The sequence below is a fragment of the Mastigoproctus giganteus genome, chromosome 3 (assembly GCF_048544385.1).
Source record: "Mastigoproctus giganteus isolate SK-2022 chromosome 3, ASM4854438v1, whole genome shotgun sequence".
In the NCBI taxonomy this organism is placed as follows: Eukaryota; Metazoa; Arthropoda; class Arachnida; order Uropygi; family Thelyphonidae; genus Mastigoproctus; species Mastigoproctus giganteus.
Window position 1 is genome coordinate 1,720,424 of NC_143577.1, and position 22,093 is coordinate 1,742,516.

General features: G+C 35.2%; 2 protein-coding genes across 4 annotated transcripts in view; one reads left to right on the plus strand and one right to left on the minus strand.

Annotated features, from left to right (window-relative positions):
• Ddc (aromatic-L-amino-acid decarboxylase) overlaps window positions 1-22,093 on the plus strand; it is a 105,135-nt gene that overhangs the window by 76,055 nt on the left and 6,987 nt on the right. For both annotated transcript variants that reach the window (XM_090369167.1, XM_090369168.1), the window contains exons 9-11: window positions 7,124-7,214; window positions 11,962-12,060; window positions 15,749-15,850. In XM_090369167.1, coding sequence (XP_090225293.1) covers window positions 7,124-7,214; window positions 11,962-12,060; window positions 15,749-15,850 — 292 coding nt within the window. The remainder of the gene's footprint in view (window positions 1-7,123; window positions 7,215-11,961; window positions 12,061-15,748; window positions 15,851-22,093) is intronic.
• The window catches only part of LOC150087606 (uncharacterized), a 128,931-nt gene continuing 113,998 nt past the window's right edge, over window positions 7,161-22,093 (minus strand). Inside the window, exons 2-3 of one of the 2 annotated variants that reach the window (XR_016546719.1) lie at window positions 16,159-16,245; window positions 7,161-7,301 (exon numbers count right to left, since the gene is read on the minus strand). The gene's annotated coding sequence lies outside the window, so the exon portion shown is untranslated. The remainder of the gene's footprint in view (window positions 7,302-16,158; window positions 16,246-22,093) is intronic. The other variant, XM_090369165.1, reaches the window with a different exon arrangement.

A 22,093-nucleotide genomic window follows, 5' to 3' on the forward strand; every position in this document is an offset into this window, starting at 1 on the left:
ACTAGCTGCTGACCTGGGAACACCGTTTTAGAGCTGTACCCTCGAAATGTAAGGAATATCGGATCTCGCCACGACGTTCATCATAACCTCAAAAGTCGTCAATTATATTGCATGATGGAAGAGATAGGGAAGGGTTGACCGGAACTTAGCTGTAGAGACTAAACATGGGTTCCACCACTTCAAGCCTCCAATAAGCAAAGTGGTGGTATTTCACCGGTTGATGAGAGTCATCTACCACCTAGTACTGCCTGGTAACATAGAGGGGCAGCGTTTCTCCATGTGGTGTCGGCGCCACACCTCGACCCCTGCTTACGTTGGTTCACACCTGGGTGGTCACCCACCATGTACTTGTGCATGGAGGTTATTCCCAGGATTAATAACAGTCCCACCATCATGAAGGTGCAAGCAGAGGATTTGGCTGTCACAGACCGTCCGGACTTCGCCGAAATTGGGTCCACTTGACTTGAATGTCACTCGAATATCAGTGCCATCAGCGTTTTAGACTCCCACCAGGTAACAAGTACATCTTGTCTGGCATATCTGAGAGAATGTCTGTGACAACGTCAAGGACCAATAATTGGTTCTGTCTTCTGTTTTTTTTTTTTTTTTGTTAAATTTAGTTTTCTTTTTGATTTTTAAACATGTTTCCAATACTAATAATTTACTCAAAGAGGTAACTACCATCAGGGGTAAAGAGAAAGGTTTTTGCTTTTGTAAAGGTGACTATGGTGGTCTGAGACAGTATTTAAATTGTATACGGTAGGACCAACTGATGATGTTACAACAGCAAATTCAAAATGGGAAGCATTGAAAGAAATAATCTTGGAAGCTACTAGGTTTTTCATACCAACTAAGAAATATTGTTCAAAATTTAGGACTAAATGCAGGTCAGATGAACTAATTAGACATGTGACAGAGAAGAAAAATGCATGGGATACATACAAATTAACAAGTGACAGAAGACTATGATAGATATAAACTGGTCTGTAACCAAGTCACAACGGAGGTTAGATAGGCAGAGCCAAATTACGAGAAATCTCTGGCATACGATGCAAAGAAAAACAGCAAAGAGTTCTTTACTTATGTAAACTCTAGAAGGAAAGGGATAAATCAGATTGGACCACTTAACATAGATGGATTGACTGTTGATGATCATGCTCAGGTAGCTGATAAACTGAATAAGTTGTTTGTTGTTATTGTTTGTTATTTGGTTTTTAGGAGCATTAGCAACTAAGGCCATATTGCTCCAGGGATATGCGGTGGTCATTCCCTGACCTTTCAGCATCCTCCATATTTGGTGGTTACAGGCTCGAACCCCAGTCTAATCAAGAAGCGTGTGCTACGCACTGCTGCTCCTGCCCACCTGGCTACGGAGGCTCCACGGAATGAGTATTTTGCATCTACATTCATACATGAGGAGTTATTCAATGAGGGAAGTGCCAGAAGTTTATCAAACTCTAACAGTGAGCTAAGTGATTTTGTAATAACTGAGAGCAAAGTGGAGGAGAAATTGTTGAAGCTAAACATAAAAAGAGGCACCTGGTCTGGACGGGATCTATCCAGTGATATTAAAGGAGGCAGCAAAGGAAGTAAGCAAACCCTTAGCCATAATTATGAAAGCTTCCTTGGACTCAGGGAAGATCCCCATGGACTGGAGGTGTGCAAATCACCAATTCACAAAGGGGGTTCAAAAGGTGACACAAAAACTATAGACCTGTTAGTTTTCGGAGAAAATAATGGAATCACTGGTTAAAGAAGCATTGGAGGATCATCTAGACAAGACTGCAGTAATAATTAAGACAGCATGGATTTGTTAAAGGGAGGTCTTGTCTGACCAATTTGATTCGATACTGTGATGTGGTCACAAAGGAACTGAATGCCAAAAATAATTTTGATATCAGATACTTGGATTTCAGGAAAGCTTTTGATACTGTTGCACATGGAAGACTGCTGTACAATTTGGAGAGGCATGGCATTAAGGGTAAGTTGCTACAATGGATAAAGGGATGGTTGAGTGGGAGATGACACTGCTCTTGGTGGACACTGCTCTTCGTGGACAAATGTTATTAGTGGAGTTCCCCAGGGTTCAGTGTTGGGCCCATTGTTGTTTTGTATATTTATCAATGATATTGATGAAGGTATATCAGGTTTAATGTCCAAGTTTGCAGATGATACAAAGGTTGGCAAGGTTGTTAACAACAGTAAAGACAGTATGCTGCTCCAACTGGATCTAGATAAGTTGGGCAAATGGGCTGAGAAGTGGCAACTGAAGTTTAACATTGACAAATGCAAAGTACTGTATATGGGTAGCAATAACCAAAGAGAAACCTACCAACTGTGTGGTACTACACTGAGGGAAGTGGAAAGTGAAAAAGACCTGGTGGTAATTGTGCAGTCAAATATGAAGTTCGCTGAGCAGTGCAGATGGGCTGCCAGGGCAGTCATGGAGTCTTCTCAGTGATATATAGGAATTTTGCTAGCGGGGACAGGGATGTGATTATCCCATTGTACAAGGCAGTGGTCAGGCCACACCTAGAGTACTGTGACAGGTCTGGAGGCCTCATTTTAGGAAGGATGTAGAGTTGCTAGAACGAATACAAAGAAGGACAACAAGATTGGTGAGTGGAACAAAGGGATGCTCTTACGAAGAAAGGCTTAAGTTCTGCAAATTGCAGCGCCTGGAGAGTAGGCACCTTCGAGGTTGTTATTTATTTGTTGTTGTTTTTTTTTTGTTTTTAAGAGCATTAGCAACTAAGGCCATATTGCTCCGGGATATGCAGTGGTCATTCTCTGACCTCTCCGTGTCCTCCATATTTGGTGACGGGCTCGAACCCCGGTCTAATCAAGAAGCGTGTGTGCTACGCACTGCTGCTCCTTCCCACCTGGCTATGGAGGTGCCAACCTGTGAGGTGATCTGATTGAGGTGTATAAGACCTTGAATGGGTTGAGCAAGCTGAATGATGATGGGATTCTTCCTCTTGCTCAGATTAAGAAACTGAATGGTCACAGATTCAAATTGAAGAAAGACAGTTGTAGAATAGATGTATGGAAATTTGCCTTTAGCCAGCAGATAGTTGATTGGTGGAACAGACTTCCATCTTTTGTTGTGGAAGTTGATAACTAATAAATTTAAGGCTGAGCTGGACAGGCATTTGGAACAAATGGAGGGGTGAAATGGGAAGTTTTTTTTTAATGATCCTGCATAAGCTTGCTTTCTTGCATTGTATGCCTCTACTAATGCTAATATGCATTTATGTGCACTGATGATGAAAATGTCAAAAATATGCATTTGCATATTTTTGCCATTTTAATCATTAGTGTATATACTTCAACATTTTCTTAAATCCTCTGTCTATGGTATTTGTGGTCTTCTGCTCTTGTTTCTTCTATTTAGCAATTTTGGCAATGAAATATTTCTGTTTGAAAATTGTAAGTTGAAGCCTCCTCCATATGCTATCATTACTGACATTCCTCAGTCACCAGTTATGTAGGCAATTTAAAATTAACTGTGCATTATCTCAATGGATGTTGAATGGCTGGTTGGTGAAAAATTTAACTATTCAAGATGATATTTTTCCCCCGTCTTCAATTCTGACAACACTTTTGTTTCTAAAATTGACATATATTTGTCACTATTCATCATCTCCTCTATAGGTATAAGATATATACTTATACTATTATTTTTTCAAAATAAAAAATAACATAAATAAAAAGCATATCTAATTTAGTATCTTGATACAAAAAACACCCCAAAATATATTTTTAATAGGGTGTTTAATAGTCTGCTATATATATATGCTTAGAAGACACTTTTCCACCTTATCCCCTTACATGTGCAGGTCTCATTCCATGAACCTCAAAATGGCTTTCATTAGGAAAGAGAACATCCAATCTTCCAATCAATAGTCCAGCTTTTATACTTGTTTTCCCCAGTTCAGTCTCTTTTTTTCATAGCATGAGTTAAAAGCTGCTTTTTGTTTGGCTTACAAGTTCTCTAGCCGACCTCTGAAAATCTGAAATGGACTATTGAATCATGTATTTTTCTTTTCCATCCACATCAGCCTTTTATTTGAGGTGAAACAGAACCTTTCTCATGTTTTTAGCTTAATTATTATTTGTTAACAGCTCCAAAACTAACTTTACATTGCTCTGCTATCTCCCTCCAAGTAAAGGAAATGTTCATGTATGATAATAATCTTAGGCTGTTTTCTTGGGTTAAATCTGTTTCTGCAACGAAAAATCTGTGAACACTTAAATTGAAGCACTTTTTTGGATTTCTGTGTAAAAGGACAGTTAAAACTCACCTGTTATTACATCATACAATCCTGTAAAGAAACGAATGAAAATATAGTTATAAACGGAACCTTTAACAAGTTGATAAGAGACAATATACCAAAATTCCTATTTCATTCACATTAATTTCACAATACAGTGTAGATCATATGTATAGCTTAGCTTAATTTTCAGCACTCACCTCATCGACACTTCATCGATGAGGTGAGTGCTGAAAATTAAGCTAAGCTATACATACGATCTAGTTATTACATTACAGCACATAAGGACTCCTTAAAAAATCAAGAGTCAATACAGTGTATTATGCTTTAGTTAAAATTTCTATAAAAATTAAATAGTAGCATTTAATTTTTTTTGTCCTAGTAAGCAACTAATGTGGCCATCACACACATCCACTGTTGATTGTAAACAAACAGTTTTAGGTTTATTTAGTGTGCCTTTGAAATGATCTCAAATATTTTTAGTTCTTTCCTTCCAATTTAACTTTGTAATACACTTAATGTGTTAAAGTACAAATAAGATATTTTGATGTTAAAACCTCTTTGGCAGCACCTACTAAATTTTTCAGACTGAAGTAAAACCAATTGGTAACGAAAATGTGAGACGGAAATGACATCACATCCTAAATTATGCTAATGATGCTAACTCAGTCACTAATATTGATTCAGTAGACTAAGTAGTGGGCATGGGCATAAAACGTTACATCGTTTTGCCTAAAACCCTTTAACCTCTTCCAAGCCAAGGATGTTTTCACATAAAATAAAACATCTTTCGTGCAAGGCAAGAATAAAAACAATTGAAAAAAATGACAGATGTTCACTTTTTTTGTTGTAATATGTTCAATTTTTTATTTTTTTTTATTTTAAATATTTTTTATAAATGAAGCAGTGGAAATAAGACATTCTACTCACATAGCAGACACGATGCCCTTTGTATACCCAACTAGAGAGAGAGATAATCTCGTTCCATAGCCATAAGTCTCAAATTCTAACAATCTGCATTGTGGAATATTAAAATTTTAATTTTGAACTGTTTCATATTTATTAAACATTAAATTATTGAAAATTTTAATAATTTTGGCTCACTTTAATAGGCTATCTCCACTTCCATTTTTATGATAATTATAAAACATTTTAAGGGATCATTGAGTGGGAAAAGACAGAGTAGTTATCAATAGACACTGCTCTTCATGGACTAATGTTAGTGAAGTCTCAGGGTTCAGTGCAGGTTGCATTATTCTTTTTTATATTTTTCAGCAATACAATGAAGGCATATCAGGCTTATTATCTAAGTTTGCAGATGGTACACAGGTTGCCAGAGTGGTTAATGATAGTAATCAAGGCATGTTACTGCAACTGGATCTAGTATTAGCATTAATAGTGGCATATGATGCAAGAAAGCAAGCTTATAAAGCATCAGTAAAAAAAAAAAAAATTTCCACATCACCTCTCCATCCCCTCCAATAATATGTTCTAGTTTATGTGCCTATATGTTTGTGTTTGCTTCCTCGGCACCATTTTTTGCTGGTAGGAAATGTATTAATTATAAATGGAACTTGCAGTGCTTAAGTGCCTTAAAAAAGATGATCATGTGACTGGTGTTACTTAATTAGTGAGGTTGACTTAATCTAATGTGTGCACTATAAAGAAAAACAAAGAAGTGTGGTCAGGATTTAATTCCATCATCTGAAAAATTGCAGCATTTACATAGTTTGATGATGGAATAAGTTAAAAGTCTTGTTAATAATTTGAATTTTAGTTTTTTTACAGTTTAAAATTTTGATTTGGATTTTTTTTTACAGTTTAATTTTAGTTTTTATATTTTAGTTTTAATTAAACTTGTATGATTTCTATAAGGTTCTTTATATATACAGTTATTGCAGACTAATAATTTAGCAGCTGAACTATGGATAAAAACTTTAGTGACAACTTTTTATAATATTATACATGAAAAAGTTTAACACAACAATTTTCTGGAAAATATCTGCCATACTAAATAAGGAATACCTGTGTGGTGGTTCATTCTTCTCTTCTCTCAGAGCTAAATGTTTAACTTTGCAAGTGATTGATGGTTTATTATGTCTCTAATTGAGTCAGGACAGGAGAAACTAAACATCTACAACAATTACTCTCAAATTACTATTGTTTATAAAAATTTATTTATTTGCTTGAGGGTACATATACCACTGAAGAGAATGCATACCTTGGTCGTCTGGAAACCATTTCAGTAGTCTGTGAAGTAAGGGTTTGCTTCTGCTAGTGTCTATGGTAAAATTTGTTTTGCCGTAACCTACATTTTTTCTTATGGAGTCATGATCACACATTATATCTGAAACTGCAGTATAACCAGGTGTAGTAAATCGGGATTGAACTGTATATCCATTTAATGTCTTTCCCTTGCCCGATATAATTAAGTACTCTGAAAAATAGGTTGGCATGTTCTGAGAAAAAAGGATGAATGTATAGTTTCTCTGAAATGTAATACAAAATCAAAAAGTATTTAAAGTATTTATAATGAATGTTATGTTGTTAATCATTTAACTAACGATTTTCATATTTTTGGTATGCTTAAATATTTAACAAAACTGTGTTCTTGTGTTAAACAGTATATCTACAGAGAAGGAAAGCATAGTTTTATTTTTCTGATTCTGTGAACAAACTATAGAACAAAATAATGTGGTCAATATGGCCTAGAATTTACTTGTAACTATAAATACCAAATCTATATTTGGCTTTATAAATATTTAATGTGATTACACTAAAGTAATTAATATCAGAGAAGAAAGTAATTTATATTCAATATTTGAATTATATTCAAATATCATTATTAGGGTTAAAAACAGAAACGATCTTGTAGAGGCATTCACTGTAAATCCTGCTTATCTGCGACATGAAGAAGAAGGACGAATTCCTGATTATCGAGTAAGTTTCCAGTCATAGATGATAATAGTTCTGATTTTGAAAGCCAGTTACTTTTGTTCTTTTTCTCTCAATTATGATGAAACTTTTCTGTAATGAAATAGTATGCATTAGAAAAAGTCTATTAGACCTGTGCCCTAAAACAAGAAGTTATAATTAATTGATGTACTTAATATGAAGGATAAGTCAAAAATGTCTAGTTTTTGTTAATTCAGTGGTAGTAATTTGAAAACATGGTTAGAAACAACTTGCCACTGTATTCTGCATATTTAAATTTTCATATGGAAGTGATTAAACTAAACAGCAGACCAAGTTAAAATAAAGACCAATAAAATGCTACCTCTTTGAAATGCACTTCATTGATTGAGTGAGTAAAAATTTGCTAATTGACAACAAAAACATGATTTAATACACTGAGATAAACACAATAGCAAGAAGAGCAATAATCTTTTTGTAAGAACATGTTTTCAATTGCCACATTATATAATGTGCATATGGAAAATAAAGGTTTTTAAATATCCTGAAAAAGGCCTCTGAGGTTGGGAAAATTCATATTTTAGTATTAAATCAGCTCACACCAACCATAAGAATAAGTATTTACTGTAACTAGAATATTTATTTACATATTAAAATAAAATAAATATTTACAAAAACTGCTATTATATTAAATATACATGTAAAAACATTAAAACTGTGATAAAATCCTTGAGATAAAATACACTAAAATAAACCGGATTAAAAGCGATAAAAACGATAAAAATCTCTGGAGCTTTCGGAAGCTTGCGCTCCCTTCCTCAGCATCAAATTTCCCCAGAGGATGCGGTTATCATGGATCGAGCGCATGGGTTCTGGAACCGTAAATGGCTCGAGAGCCTACGAATCTGTTCATCCGACCACAATATTATGAATAGGGACAGAGGTATGCGTATGCATCCTCTGTTTGAAACTATTATCCTAAGTACGGATGAACGGTTTTGCTTAACATGTTCCCGAGCTATTTCCGCTTCCAGTTCAGACCATGCGCCGACTGCACCACGTGTATAGGTACCGTGAGCCTGTTATATATGGACGTGCTGCAGGAAGTTTTGTTACTGCTGAGGAAGGGAGCGCAAGCTTCCGAAAGCTCCAGAGATTTTTATCGTTTTTATCGCTTTTAATCCGGTTTATTTTAGTGTATTTTATCTCAAGGATTTTATCACAGTTTTAATGTTTTTACATGTATATTTAATATAATAGCAGTTTTTGTAAATATTTATTTTATTTTAATATGTAAATAAATATTCTAGTTACAGTAAATACTTATTCTTCTGGTTGGTGTGATCTGATTTAATACTAAAAAAAAAAGGTTTTTAAATATTAGGAGGAATTTCAACAGAGAGCTCATTTCTGATTAGTTTAGTAGAGAAATTAGTTGGGGGGGGGGATAACTGGCATTTAGTGCTTGCAAATACTCTAATTTATATTTTATCAAGTGCTTCCAAAGTTTATGATCATTATTTAATTTAATTATAATTTTAGCATTATATAATTGTGGTATTTGTTTATTGTTATGTGCATATGTTGTAAGTTCTGCAAGTCCGTTTCCAATAAAAATCATCAGTTCCATGTTCTGGAACAAACAAATTCTCTTATAAAATGTAAATAATAGAGTAAATTTAATTAACTGTCGAAAAGATTGTTCAGCCAAATACATTGGATCAACTTCTGTCAGGTATGGAGGCACTTCAATATATCAGACACACTTTCACGAATACAGCATATTTACTGGAAATGGAGTGACAACTTGCAACATGCACGCATAGTAAACATAAGCCATAATTAGATAATACCAAAATTATAATCATTATTTAATAATGATTATAAACTTCACTTTATGGAAACACTTGCAATAATGAAGTATAAATTAGAATACTCACTGCCAAATCCCCTGATTGATTTTTATAATGTCTGGTTTCCCAAGAAAGTTTGGTTCTATACTGACCAATCAGAAATCTGTTCATCAAAATTCCTCCTAATATTTAAAAACTTTTATCTTCCACCACTCATTACATAATATGGCAATTGACAAAGTGTTCTTATAAAAACATTAGTGTTCCCATGCTGTTTATCTCATGGTATTGAATTATGGTTTTGTTGCCAATTGGCAAATTTCAACTCACTCACTCAATGAAGTGCACTTCAAAGAGATAGCATTTTTATGGTCTTTAACTTATTGAGTCTTCCTTTTTTTTTAATGTTCTTGTTTATACTCCGGCATGACCACAAAACAGTGGAATTTACAATAAATCATCAGTACAAACATTAATCGTATTTAGTAGTCACAGGCTCAAACCCTGGTCCGCTCAAAGAGCGTGTGCTATTGTACTCTTGCTTCTGACCACTCAGCTACGTCAGGCCTAAATGTAATCACTTCCACTTGAAAATTTAAATATGCAAAATACAGTGGTGATTTGTTTCTATAGACATTTTAAAATTGCTATCTAATGTATTTAATGTAATCAGTTATAATACTCTGAATTTAATAATATAAATATAGGGAAATTTTTGTTTTTGTAGTAATGAGTGTTTTAAAGCACACTAACTTTTTGTACATGCATTTGCACATAGAGTTGTTTTATTTATATTTAAATATAATACTGCAACACACAAAGTTATTATGATCTGCCATTGTTGGGCATGGGGGACAGAATTTGCAGTTATGCTTCTGACATGCACCCTGGAAAATAAATCAATATTAGATGTAACAGTGCACTGCAAAATTTGATGAAGCATTGTGCAGTGTCATAAAAATGCAAGTTTTCCTGCATATTTCCCACACCTTTAATATATGTATTGACAAAAATTGTTTGTTACTTTTTTTTTTATCCCTTTTGTATACTTTAGTGCAAGTAATATCACTGAACTTTCTGGCCATATTGCTTTCATATCAATGCATTTGTAGATTTATGAATGGTAACTTTTTTTACCTCTTCCTTCCTTCATCAATATAATTGATCTCCATTATTGTGTACTATCTTAGTTCCTTTCCATAATTACAATTTTGGTCGGCTGTTCTTCAAAAGTTGCCAGTAATCTACAGTTTTAAAAAACTAATAATATGACATAAACATTTTTTTTTGTCATATTATTGCTGGAGGTAGAAATAAACATAACAGATTTTTCCCAATTTTTTGTGCTTTTTTCAACATTTATATACTTTTTAACCATTAATAGCCAGCTGTAATAAGTGTTTTTTAAAGACCTGGAGTGTGTATTTTACCTTTCTATGGAAATGGTAATTTTTTTTTTTGTCAACTAATATGCTCATCTTTTTTGTCCCTTTTTTTTAATATATTTTTGTCCCTTCATATTACTTCCTTTTATGTTACAATATCATATTAAATATTACTACATTTTTTTCATAATTTTTATGTGTTTTTTGTAACACTTTTTTGATGATGTATAATAATGGATCAAATTAATGATCTGGTATACAACATTTCTTGCGGTGATTGTGACTCGTCTTACCACGGTTCGACACGGTTTTCTCTTAATATTCGTGTAAATCAACACGAAGCCTCAGTTCGTGCTTCTCGTTCAGCAGCGTCAGAATTAGCCTTTCATGCCATTAACGAAAAACATACTTTTTTATTTAACGAGGCCAAAATACTTAACGTTCAACGTAATTATACGCGACTATTAATTGCAGAAACCGTTGAAATTAAATTACACGAGAATTCTGTTAATGTTCGGCGGCCATATTTGATCTCCGATGCGTGGGCCTTTACGCGCATGCGCGAAGACATATAATCACTATTTAAGTTGCAGGTTTAACCTGATTCGGTAATTTTCATTCCTGTGATCACGACAGTCGGTCGAAAAGCATTGTCAGCTTCAGGAAGGAAAATCGTTTTGAATATTTTCGTTAGATTCTTTTAATTGTGTTAATTTGAATTTTAATTGTTTTAAATTGATTTTGATTTGTGTTAAATTGATTATTTAATTATTTATATTTTACTTTAATGTACCGGTAAGTTGTCGATTTTTTCGTTTTTTCCGTTTTAATTTCTGGAGAGTATTATACGGAAGTATTCTACGTACTACATTGAGGTAAACTCCTCTTATTAATTTACTAATATTATTATCAACGTAGAACATATTGAGTATTACAGCTCTGATTCATACTATATAATAATGGAACATATCAAAACAACTTTGCAGGCAACGTCCCCAAATGTCTTTTAGGAACCACACAATAAAATCAGTGTCACTACTTTGTGTCATATTTTGAATATACATGTTCACAGGTTGTTAAAATATAATCATCTAACTAATAATGTGATAAGCCACCTTGTTCATGGATAATGGCTTGAAATGCTGTGGCATAGATGTGAAAAGCTTATGAAACACATCTGGACATGTGGTCTACTGTGCTTTCTTTCAGAGTATTTCACAATTGTGTTGCAGTGACCAGTGGTAAGCCCACATATCATGTAGACCATTGAACATCATCCCAGTGGGGTTGGGGGTGTGAGAGTTGGGTTTGGGATCATATTTCAGAGCATTACTATATATATATATATATATATATATATATATAATTGATAAAATAATCATATCAAAAACTTTAATTTCTGTTTAAACAACTGCTTTTGAAAAGCAGTCATTTAAACATAAACAATGAAATTTTCTGTAATTAAAGCAAAAAAAAAAAAAACTTTAGCTATATTAATGTAATATCCTTTCTTCTTTTTTATTTTCTTTCATGTAGCATTGGCAGATACCACTTGGGAGAAGATTTCGATCTCTCAAAATGTGGTTTGTGTTTCGAATCTATGGCATAGAAGAGCTACAGAATCACATACGTCAGGTGAATGTTCTTTTTTCACATTTTACTTATCTGGCAAGGGAAATAATATAATATGTATTATCATATACTGATCATAACAGTTTTTTCAAAGTATAATCTCTACTTTTCTGCTCTACCTCATAGCAATGAGATTAACTAGAAGATTGTTTCCAGCTTAAAATATTATTATTCATTTGGTGTTTTTATTTATTTATTTTTTTTTTTGCTTAATGTTTAACAAATTAAAACTTTAGTTTTACTATTAAAAATTCTAAGCTCATCATTTTGAATTTCTTTCAAAGATACTGAAGTGTATAGAATTATCAGTGTTTTTTTTTTTTTTTTTGTTGTTAATGTAAAATGTATGAATTTATATTTGAATGACAGTTTACCCAAAAGTTTGAAAGCTATATTAATTCACAATGGGAATATACACCTTTTGATTTGTGTTGTTCATATTAAAGAAGACCCAATACATTCAAAGCATGTATTAGAGATAATCAAGTATGGCAACTATGAATGGGATATCTGTGGAGACTTCAAGATGCTGATGTTTTTTCTGGGTTTGCAAAATGATTAGTTTTCACTAAGTTTCCTTGATTTTTCTGTCTCTGGAGTAGCAGTGCAATATATTAGCACTACCAGGGGCAGCTTGTTAGTAGGCACTGTGGAACTGCAGTACCCCCAGCCTTTTTAAATCTATTTGTACAGTCAATGGAGTTATATGAATATTTTTATTAACAGGTCCCGCATATAGTATACTCATCCTCTATTTCCATTAATCATTTCAATAATACATGAATAAAAACAGTTGAAAAATTGTTTTCAACTTTGAAGTTTAACTGTAGGTGGAACTGTGCGCCATGCAGTTTCACAGTTTGGTCCCAGTGGTTGAGTCAATGCCTAGTTGGCAGGTTGCCAATATGCATTTTTTTTAGAGGTGATAAAACAAGTCAAAGGAACTGTGGAGCGAGCAGTGCCGATTTTTTTCATTCAAGTGAACCAAACTTGAATGAAAAATTAATCTATTTTAAACAAATAAAAACCGAAGAATGGATTTTATTTGTAAATACAATTTCGAGATTACCCAAGTCTGTTAATGGAAAATGTCCAGTTAATGTTTTGTAGTATTTTTAACTTGCTTATTATTATTACCTACATGTCTTTTAACCAAGGCAATTTAATGTAACTTTAAGAAGCAGCATCCCCACACATCAGATTCACAAGCTGCCACTGAGCACTACAGAAGAGAATGGGCTTCCAGAATTCAGTTGCAGCCTGGTACACATAGCGTAGCAAACAATCCTTTGGTTCCGTAAATAAAATCTTGTTTCCATCACTCCATATCAAGCTGAGGCTGTTCAAACAATTTGTTAAAAAATTGGATCTTCAAGGTGACACCTTCAAATATAGGCAGTCTATTATTTTCAAAATTGTCTGATGCAGAAGTGAATGGTGGCACATTTATTGATCCTCCAGTAAAGCAGATGGTAGCTTGACAAGAACTCGGAAACAGAATAACTGATGCTGAGCAAAATGCCTGTTAGTCATTTCACATTTCAGTATTCTTGGTAATATAGTGATTAGTTGGCACTTCCGTAGCCAGGTGGGCAGGAGCAGCAGTGTGTAGCACACGCTTCTTGATTAGACCGGGGTTTGAGCCGGTGACCACCAAATACAGAGGATGCGGAAAGGTCAGGGATTGACCACCGCATATCCCCGGAGCAATATGGCCTTAGTTGCTAATGCTCCTAAAAACCAAAAAGAACAATAACAGTGATTAGTTATTATAGTGATTCTTATATTTATTATAGTTATTCTTGGTAGTATAGTGATATAGAAATTACACGAGAATTCTGTTAATGTTCAGCGGCCATATTTGATCTCCGATGCGTGGACCTTTACGCGCATGCGCGAAGACATATAATCACTATTTAAGTTGCAGGTTTAACCCGATTCGGTAATTTTCATTCCTGTGATCATGACATACGGTTGAAAAGCGTTGTCAGCTTCAGGAAGGAAAATCGTTTTGAATATTTTCGTTAGATTCTTTTAATAGCGTTAATTTGATTTTTAATTGTTTTAAATTGATTTTGAATTGTGTTAAATTGATTATTTAATTATTTATATTTTTACTTTAATGTACCGGTAAGTTGTCGATTTTTTTCGTTTTTTCCGTTTTAATTTCTGGAGGGTATCATACGGAAGTGTTCTACATACTATATTGAGGTAAACTCCTCTTATTATTTTACTAATATTATTATCAACGAAGAACATATTGAGTATTACAGCTCTGATTCATACTATCTAATAGAAATTGAGTGAAAATTACAAAGAACTAGTTGATAAGTTAATTGAAAAAAAAGTATGCAGAATGTCAAGCAAGCTCCATTACTTGCACTCTCACCTTGATATTTTTCAGAACAAATCTGGGTGATGTTACTGAAGAGCATAGGAAGAGATTCCTAGCACATGCAGAAGGGTTACCAAGGAAGGTGGAATGAAGCTATGATGGGTGATAACTGGTTTTTGGTTTAAGATGATCACACTAACCACAAATAACACTCGGATGTACATTTTTAAGGAAATGTTTTTTGATTAACCTGATTTCTACTTAAAAATTTTTTTTTTTTTTGGTTTGTGTTTACTTGTAGAAAAGATTAATACTCTCTTATACTCTCTTCTCTATAGAAGTTAAACATTTATTAAAAATCTGTTATAGTAGTATTGCATATATCTTTTCTTTCATTTATGGACAATTGATGCTGTGTAAAATTAGGATCATATTTGGAATCAGCATGCCCAGTTCACAAGAGAAATGCAAAGAAATGAAGAATTTTTTGGAAATCTGTTACATAATATTATGTAAGCAGAAATATAGTCATTTTATATCCATCTATCCATCCACTAACCAACCAACCATCCATTTTATCCAGATAGTAATTCATTGTAATCAGATTTATAATTCTGATTATAATTCATTCAGATTATCATGATTCAAGATCACTTCAGAACCAGGCGCCTCCGTAGCCAGGTGGGAAGGAGCAGCAGTGCGTAGCACACGCTTCTTGATTGGACCAGGGTTCGAGCCCGTCACCACCAAATACGGAGGTTGCGGAAAGGTCAAGAGAATGACCACCGCATATCCCGGAGCAATATGGCCTTAGTTGCTAATGCTCCTAAAAACCAAATAACAAACAAACAACAACTTCAGAACCAACTCCTTTTGTATGCTTGCATAATGTCAGTACTCAACAGTATTTATTGTCCTGTTACTCAATTTAAGCCCACATGACAGCAATGATTGTATTTTTGTCAAAATGATTAGTAGTAAATTCCTGATTGTGTGGTTGTGCTGGAGAATAAACGGAACTTTTTATACTGTATTCCGCCTTGTACATTGTCACAAGGTAGAATACAGCTAATATCAAGCTAATGAACTGGCAATACGATTTTATCATAGCTAATAAACTGGCAATGCAAGTTAACAACAAGATGTGCATTTTTTGTGGCAATGTACAACCAATGCATGTGTCCATATCCAAGTATATTATCCCAGCCACATCCCTCTCACAAGTTATTCCTGTAATGAATGTTGGCAACTCAAACATGATAAAAATGTTAAAACGAGTGAGAAAATTATTTTAAGTTGTGCGCTTTCCTTTGCTTCTTGACTTAATTTTTTTTTTTTTTTTTTTGATATTTATAGCAAATAGCTCTGGCACAGGAGTTTCTTAATTTTGTAGAGAATGATCCCAGGTTTCAGATTGCCTATCCTCCAAAGATGGGACTTGTTAGCTTCAGATTAAAGGTTAGTTCCTTTCCTTTCTTCCTGCACTGTACTTGTCTATAATTAAAATATTTCTCCTTTTAAGTTCAGGTGTAGAATGTGAATGATTTATTTCTCTCCCACTAACTAAAGTCTTCTAAATTTTATCATAAACTGAGATACTAATGTACAGCACTAGCATTATAATCTATAATCAACTATCTTAAAAGTATATTCAGTATATAAAATATCATTCATTTCACTTAAATAGTTTTTGCTCAGGTCAATTGCTGATTTAATATGCCTTAGTTAATCAGACATTCATCATAAGTTTATCATTATAACTTTACCTGATATAAATAAGCATGGTTACAGTAAGCTGGTCATTCGTGCTTTATGTGTGCAATACTTGCAGATGCGTGCATCTGTTAGAGGTGCTGTAATAAAGGAGAGAACAAATGGAATATATTGTAGGATGCTAATTCCAGTATTAGGAATAGATATATGTTAAACAATTTACAGTTACAATGTTTTGGAGCAGTAGTTAATGTGTATCTCTTCAGTAATGTTTGGGAGATTATTCTGTTTTTATAATGAAAGGCTTAATATTGGAAATAAGATATTTAAAAAGTCGCAAGATTAAATTCAACCTGTTGCTTTCACTAATTTTGAAGTTTAAAGTAATTCACCTGAGCATCAAATTTAAAGGAATTTAATATTCGCAGGGACTTCCTACATTCCATGTGATACTAAAATCTCTCAAGAACTTCAACTAGGAAACAACCTATTTAACTTAATATTATTTCTTTGATAACTAATTTATGAAATTGAAATCCAGCAAGGGGCTTCTTTGGGGCACGAAACCTTAATTTGAAACTCATCTCAATTAGATGCCAATTTATGCTTTGTTTTGGCTTGCCATGTAAATTATGTAAATGTGAAGTTAAAATATATTTAGCCTTTTGAATTAAAGGTGTTTTCACTGCCAAACAGTTTATACATTGTCCACAGTTTTCCATTAGGACACCGAAGTTCCTAAAACCTGTGGGTACTTGTGGAAACCCAAACTTGAATGTTCAAGTCAATTTCTATAGGTATACCTTTTCTTTCTGAGGAGAGTTAAATGGGGCATAATTGAGAGGCTAATTGCCTTGATTTATTTACAACTGAAATTTGAATAATTTATACAAATTGATAACTGATTCAGCCTATAATTCACTCAACACTAGTATGCTCAGGTAGGAAAAAAATCCAGCGGCTTGGATTGCAGGGAAAAGATCATGGTCTGTTGATCTCTGGGAACTGTTGCCCTTCTGTAATTTGTTGTTATTGAGTTTGAGGCCACACTGCTCGGCTATGTATTATGTTAGTGTGTGTACCCACAGTCTGATTTGCATATTTCTTTCAGCTGAAAAAACCAGAATAACACTCGAGTGAGGAGGGGGCTTGCTCCCTTTGTCTGAGATCAGCTTCGGTTGAGGTTATATTACAGCCTCAATTCAAGAGGACTTTAGAAATTCATCCAGTCATCAATGGGAATTGAACCCAGACCTTCCCAAACAAGCAGTAGTGATGAAACCACTATTTACTGGTTGGTGAATAGCGGTATTTGGGCTGAGGCCCTAACCTGGTTGTTGTGTGATTGGAAACTTTGGACAGAATTTTGGGCTGTTACATGAGATGGAGGGTAGGTGTTACAAAGTTAATTAGGTGGATTCAAATTGTCTCTGTTTCTAGGCCCTTCTATTCTGTAAGACAAGGTAGGAAACATTTTAATAAAAACAATTCTTTATATTCTTGCTTTGTAGATTAGTAGATAGGCCTTGTTCTCAAAGACAGTTTTTGATTCCCTCTGCTGGTAGAATGAAAACTTGCCAGAAGTGAGGCACTGAATCTGATTTTTCATTCTTTCCCTGCTAATTGTCTTCTCATTGTTTCCATAAGCAACAGTAGAAGTGTTGTAGAATTAACTGAAATATAGCTGTGGGCAAAGAGCCACTGTCGGCTTTTAATATATTCTCTTAGCTTAAGATTGTAATTATGTTTGTGATTCCTTTTCAACCTTATTTTCTCTTAGCGATGCTAAGAAACAAAGGTGTATTCCAGTGGAATTATATCCAATGCTTAAAGTGGGGGGAGGCAATTTTAAAAATGATTTCAAGTTAACAGGCGAGACTGCTTCTACAGGGATGGCATACACTTAAATAGAAAGGGGGCAAGAATATTTGCCAATGCTATCGAGGCAGAGTTAGGTGGGTCAAAAAACTGCTAGCTTGGGGGGGGGATACACGGACTAATAGACTAACAGTACCCACTGTCAGAGGTGAAAGTGATTCTTGCACTGCTTCTATTAAAATGCAATTGAGCAGCAGCCTGGAAAGCAAAGCAATGGGGACTTCCAGGACTGCTGGGAGTCATAGTAGAACAAGTAAATACATGGGCTGTGTTAGGGTAGCTAAGAGTAGAAACAGGTGCATGTATACTTGCATGTACACCAATGCTAGGAGTATAGTTAATAAATTCGATGAGCTTTGAACTGCTAGTCAAGACATCAAAGGCAGATATTGTTGGGATATCAGAGACGTGGTGTCACACAGACATAAGCAGTGAAGAATTGGAATTTGGGGAGTACAATGACTACAGAAAGGATAGACAGGACAAGAAGGGAGGAGGGGTTATGCTGTTAGTTAAGAAACACAAAATCTTAGGAAGTGCATCCAATTGATGATGGAGGACAATGCAATGCTGAGTCTGTTTGGTGTGACATAAGCACTGGGAAAGGAAAAATGAGAATGGGTGATTGTTATAGGCCTAATGAATTTGATGAGTACAATGAGCAATTGTGCAGAGAAATAGAACCAGTAAATCAGTGTCTTATAATGGGGGCAGTTTAATTTCCCAGAGATTGACTGGAATTTGTGGGTTGGTGACTCACACACTAGCAAGGCTTTTGTGGATTTATTGGATGATTATTTTCTACAGCATCATGTTCTCAAGGCAACTAGAGGGAGTAATACTCTTGATCTGATTATCAGTAGTGATTCTTCATGCATTAAGAATCTGCAGATAAAGGAACCACTAGGTGGCAGTGATCACAGTGTGCTGAAGTGGGATTTACTCAAAGAGGTAACTACCATCAAGGGTAAAGGGAAGGGTTTTTGCTTTTATAAAAGCGATTACGGTGGTCTGAGACAGTATTTAAATTCTACACGGTAGGACCAACTGATGATGTTACCAACAGCAAATTCAAAATAAGAAGCATTCAAAGAATTTATCTGGAAGCTACTAGGCTTTTCATACCAACTAAGAAATATTGTTCAAGATTTAGGCCTAAATGGATGTCAGATGAATTAATTAGACATGTGACAGAGAAAAAAAAATGCATGGGATACATATAAAATAACTGGTGACACGAAAGCCTATGATAGATATAAGCTGGTCTGTAACCAAGTCACAAAGGAGGTTAGGTGTATGAAGGCAGATTATGAGAAATCCTTGGCAAAGGATGCAAAGAAAAACAGCAAAGAGTTCTTTACTTATGTAAACTATAGAAGGAAGAGGATGAATCAGATTGGTCCACTTGATATCGATGGTTCAACTGTTGATGATCCCGTTCAGGTAGCTAACAGACTAAATGAATATTTTGCATCTACATTCACACATGAGGAGTTATTCAAGGAGTGGAATGCCAGAGGTGTATTAAACTCTTGCAGTAAGCTAGATAATCTTGTAATAACTGAGAGTAAAGTGGAGGAGAAATTGTTGAAGATACACATAAGAAAGGCACCTGGGATGGATGGAATCTATCCAGTTATATTAAAGGAGGCAGCAAAGGAAGTAAGCAAACCCTTAGCCATAATTATGAGAGCTTCCCTGCACTCAGTGGAGGTACTCATGGACTGGAGATGTGCAAATGTGACCAAAATCCACAAAGGAGGATAAAAGGGAGAGACAGGTAATTACAGACCTGTTAGTTTAACTTCTGTTCCAGGGAAATTAATGGAGGCACTGGTTAAAGAAGCATGGCAGGATCACCTAGACAAGACTTCAATTATAGCTCGTACACAGCATGGGTTTGTTAAGTAGAAGTCTTGTCTGACCAATTTCATTGGATACTATGATGTAGTCACAAAGGAACTGGATGCAAAGAATAACTTTGATATCATATATTTGGATCTGAGAAAGGCCTTTGATACTGTTGCACATGGAAAACTGCTGCACAAATTGGAGCAGTGTGGCATTGGAGGCAAATTGCTGGTATGGATAAAGGGATGGTTGAGTGGGAGAAGACAGAGTGGTAATCAATGGACACTGCTCTTCGTGGACTAATAGTAGTAGTAGTAGTAGTAGTAGTGGCACATGATGCAAGAAAGCAAGTGTAGGAGCTTATGCAGCATCAGCCAAAAAAAAAAAAAAAAAAAAAATCATCACGCCATTCCCTCCAAATGCCTGTCCAGTTCCTCCTTAAATTTATTTAACCTATCAACTTCCACAACGACAGATGGAAGTTTGTTCCAGCAATTAACCACCCGCTGGCTAAAGGCAAATTTCCGCACATCTATTCTACATCTGTCCTTTCTTAATTTGAACTTATGTCCCCGTAGGTTCGTAATCTGAACAAGTGGAAGGATCCCATCAGAATTCAGCGTGCTCAACCCATTCAAGGCCTTATAGACCTCAATCAGATCACCGCGCAGGTGCCTAGTCTCCAGCCACTGCAATTTGCAGAACTTAAGCCTCTCTTGGTAAGAGAATCCCTTCATTCCCCTCACCAATCGTGTTGCTCTTCTCTGTACACGCTCAAGCAAATCTACATCCTTCCTAAAATGAGGCCTCCAGACCTGTACGCAGTACTCAAGGCGTGGCCTGACCATTGCCTTATACAGAGGGACAATCACCTCCTTTTCCCTGCTAGCAAAATTCCTATATATCATTGACAAAACCCCATGACCTGCCCTAGCAGCCTGTCTGCATTGCTCAGAAAACTTCATATCTGACTGCACAATTACTCCCAGGTCTTTTTCATTTTCTACCACCTTAAGTGTAGTACCACACAGTTGGTACGTTTCTCTGGGGTTACTTCTACCCATATGCAGTACTTTGCATTTGTCAAGGTTGAACTTCAGTTGCCACTTCTTAGCCCATCTGCCCAAATTATCTAGATCCTGTTGCAGTAGCACACTGCCATTACTGTCATTAACAACCCTGCCAACCTTTGTGTCATCTGCAAACTTCGACATTAAGCCTGATATACCTTCATCAATATCATTGATAAATACACAAAACAACAGTGGACCCAACACCGAACCCTGTGGGACTCCACTAATAACATTATTCCATGAAGAGCAGCACCCATTGATTACCACCCTCTGTCTTCTCCCACTTAACCATCCTTTTATCCATTGTAGCAACTTACCCTTAATACCATTCTGCTCCAATTTGTACAGTAGTCTTCCATGCGCAACAGTGTCAAAAGCTTTCCTGAAATCCAAGTATATGATATCAAAATTATTTTTCGCATCCAGTTCCTTTGTGACCACATCATAATAACCAATCAAATTTGTCAGACAAGACTTTCCCTTAACAAACCCATGCTGTGTTTGAATTATTGCTGCAGTCTTGTCTAGATGATCCTGCAATGCATCTTTAACCAGTGACTCCATTATTTTACCCGGAACAGAAGTTAAACTAACTGGTCTGTAATTACTCGTGTCACCCTTCGATCCACCTTTGTGAATTGGGGACACATTTGCACATCTCCAGTCCGTGGGAACCTCCCCTGAGTCCAAGGATGCTCTCATAATTATGGCTAAGGGTTTGCTTAGTTGCTTTGCCGCCTCCTTTAAAATAACTGGATAGATCCCATCCACCCCAGGTGCCTTTCTTATGTTTAACTTCAACAATTTCTCCTCCATTTTGCTCTCAGTTATTACAAAATCATTAAGCACACTGCTACAATTTGATAACCTTCTTCCATTTTCAAACTGTAATAATTCCTCACGTGTGAATGTAGATGCAAAATACTCATTCAGTTTGTTTGCTATCTGAGCAGGATCATCAACAGTCGAACCATCGATGTCAAGTGGACCAATCATATTCATCCCCTTCCTTTTAGAGTTTATATAAGTAAAGAAATCCTTGCTGTTTTTCTTAGCATCCTTTGCCAAAGATTTCTCGTAATCCGCCTTCGCCTGCCGAACCTCCTTTGTGACCTGATTACAGACTAGCTTATATCTGCCACAGGCTTCTGCGTCACCTGATAATTTATATGCATCCCATGCATTT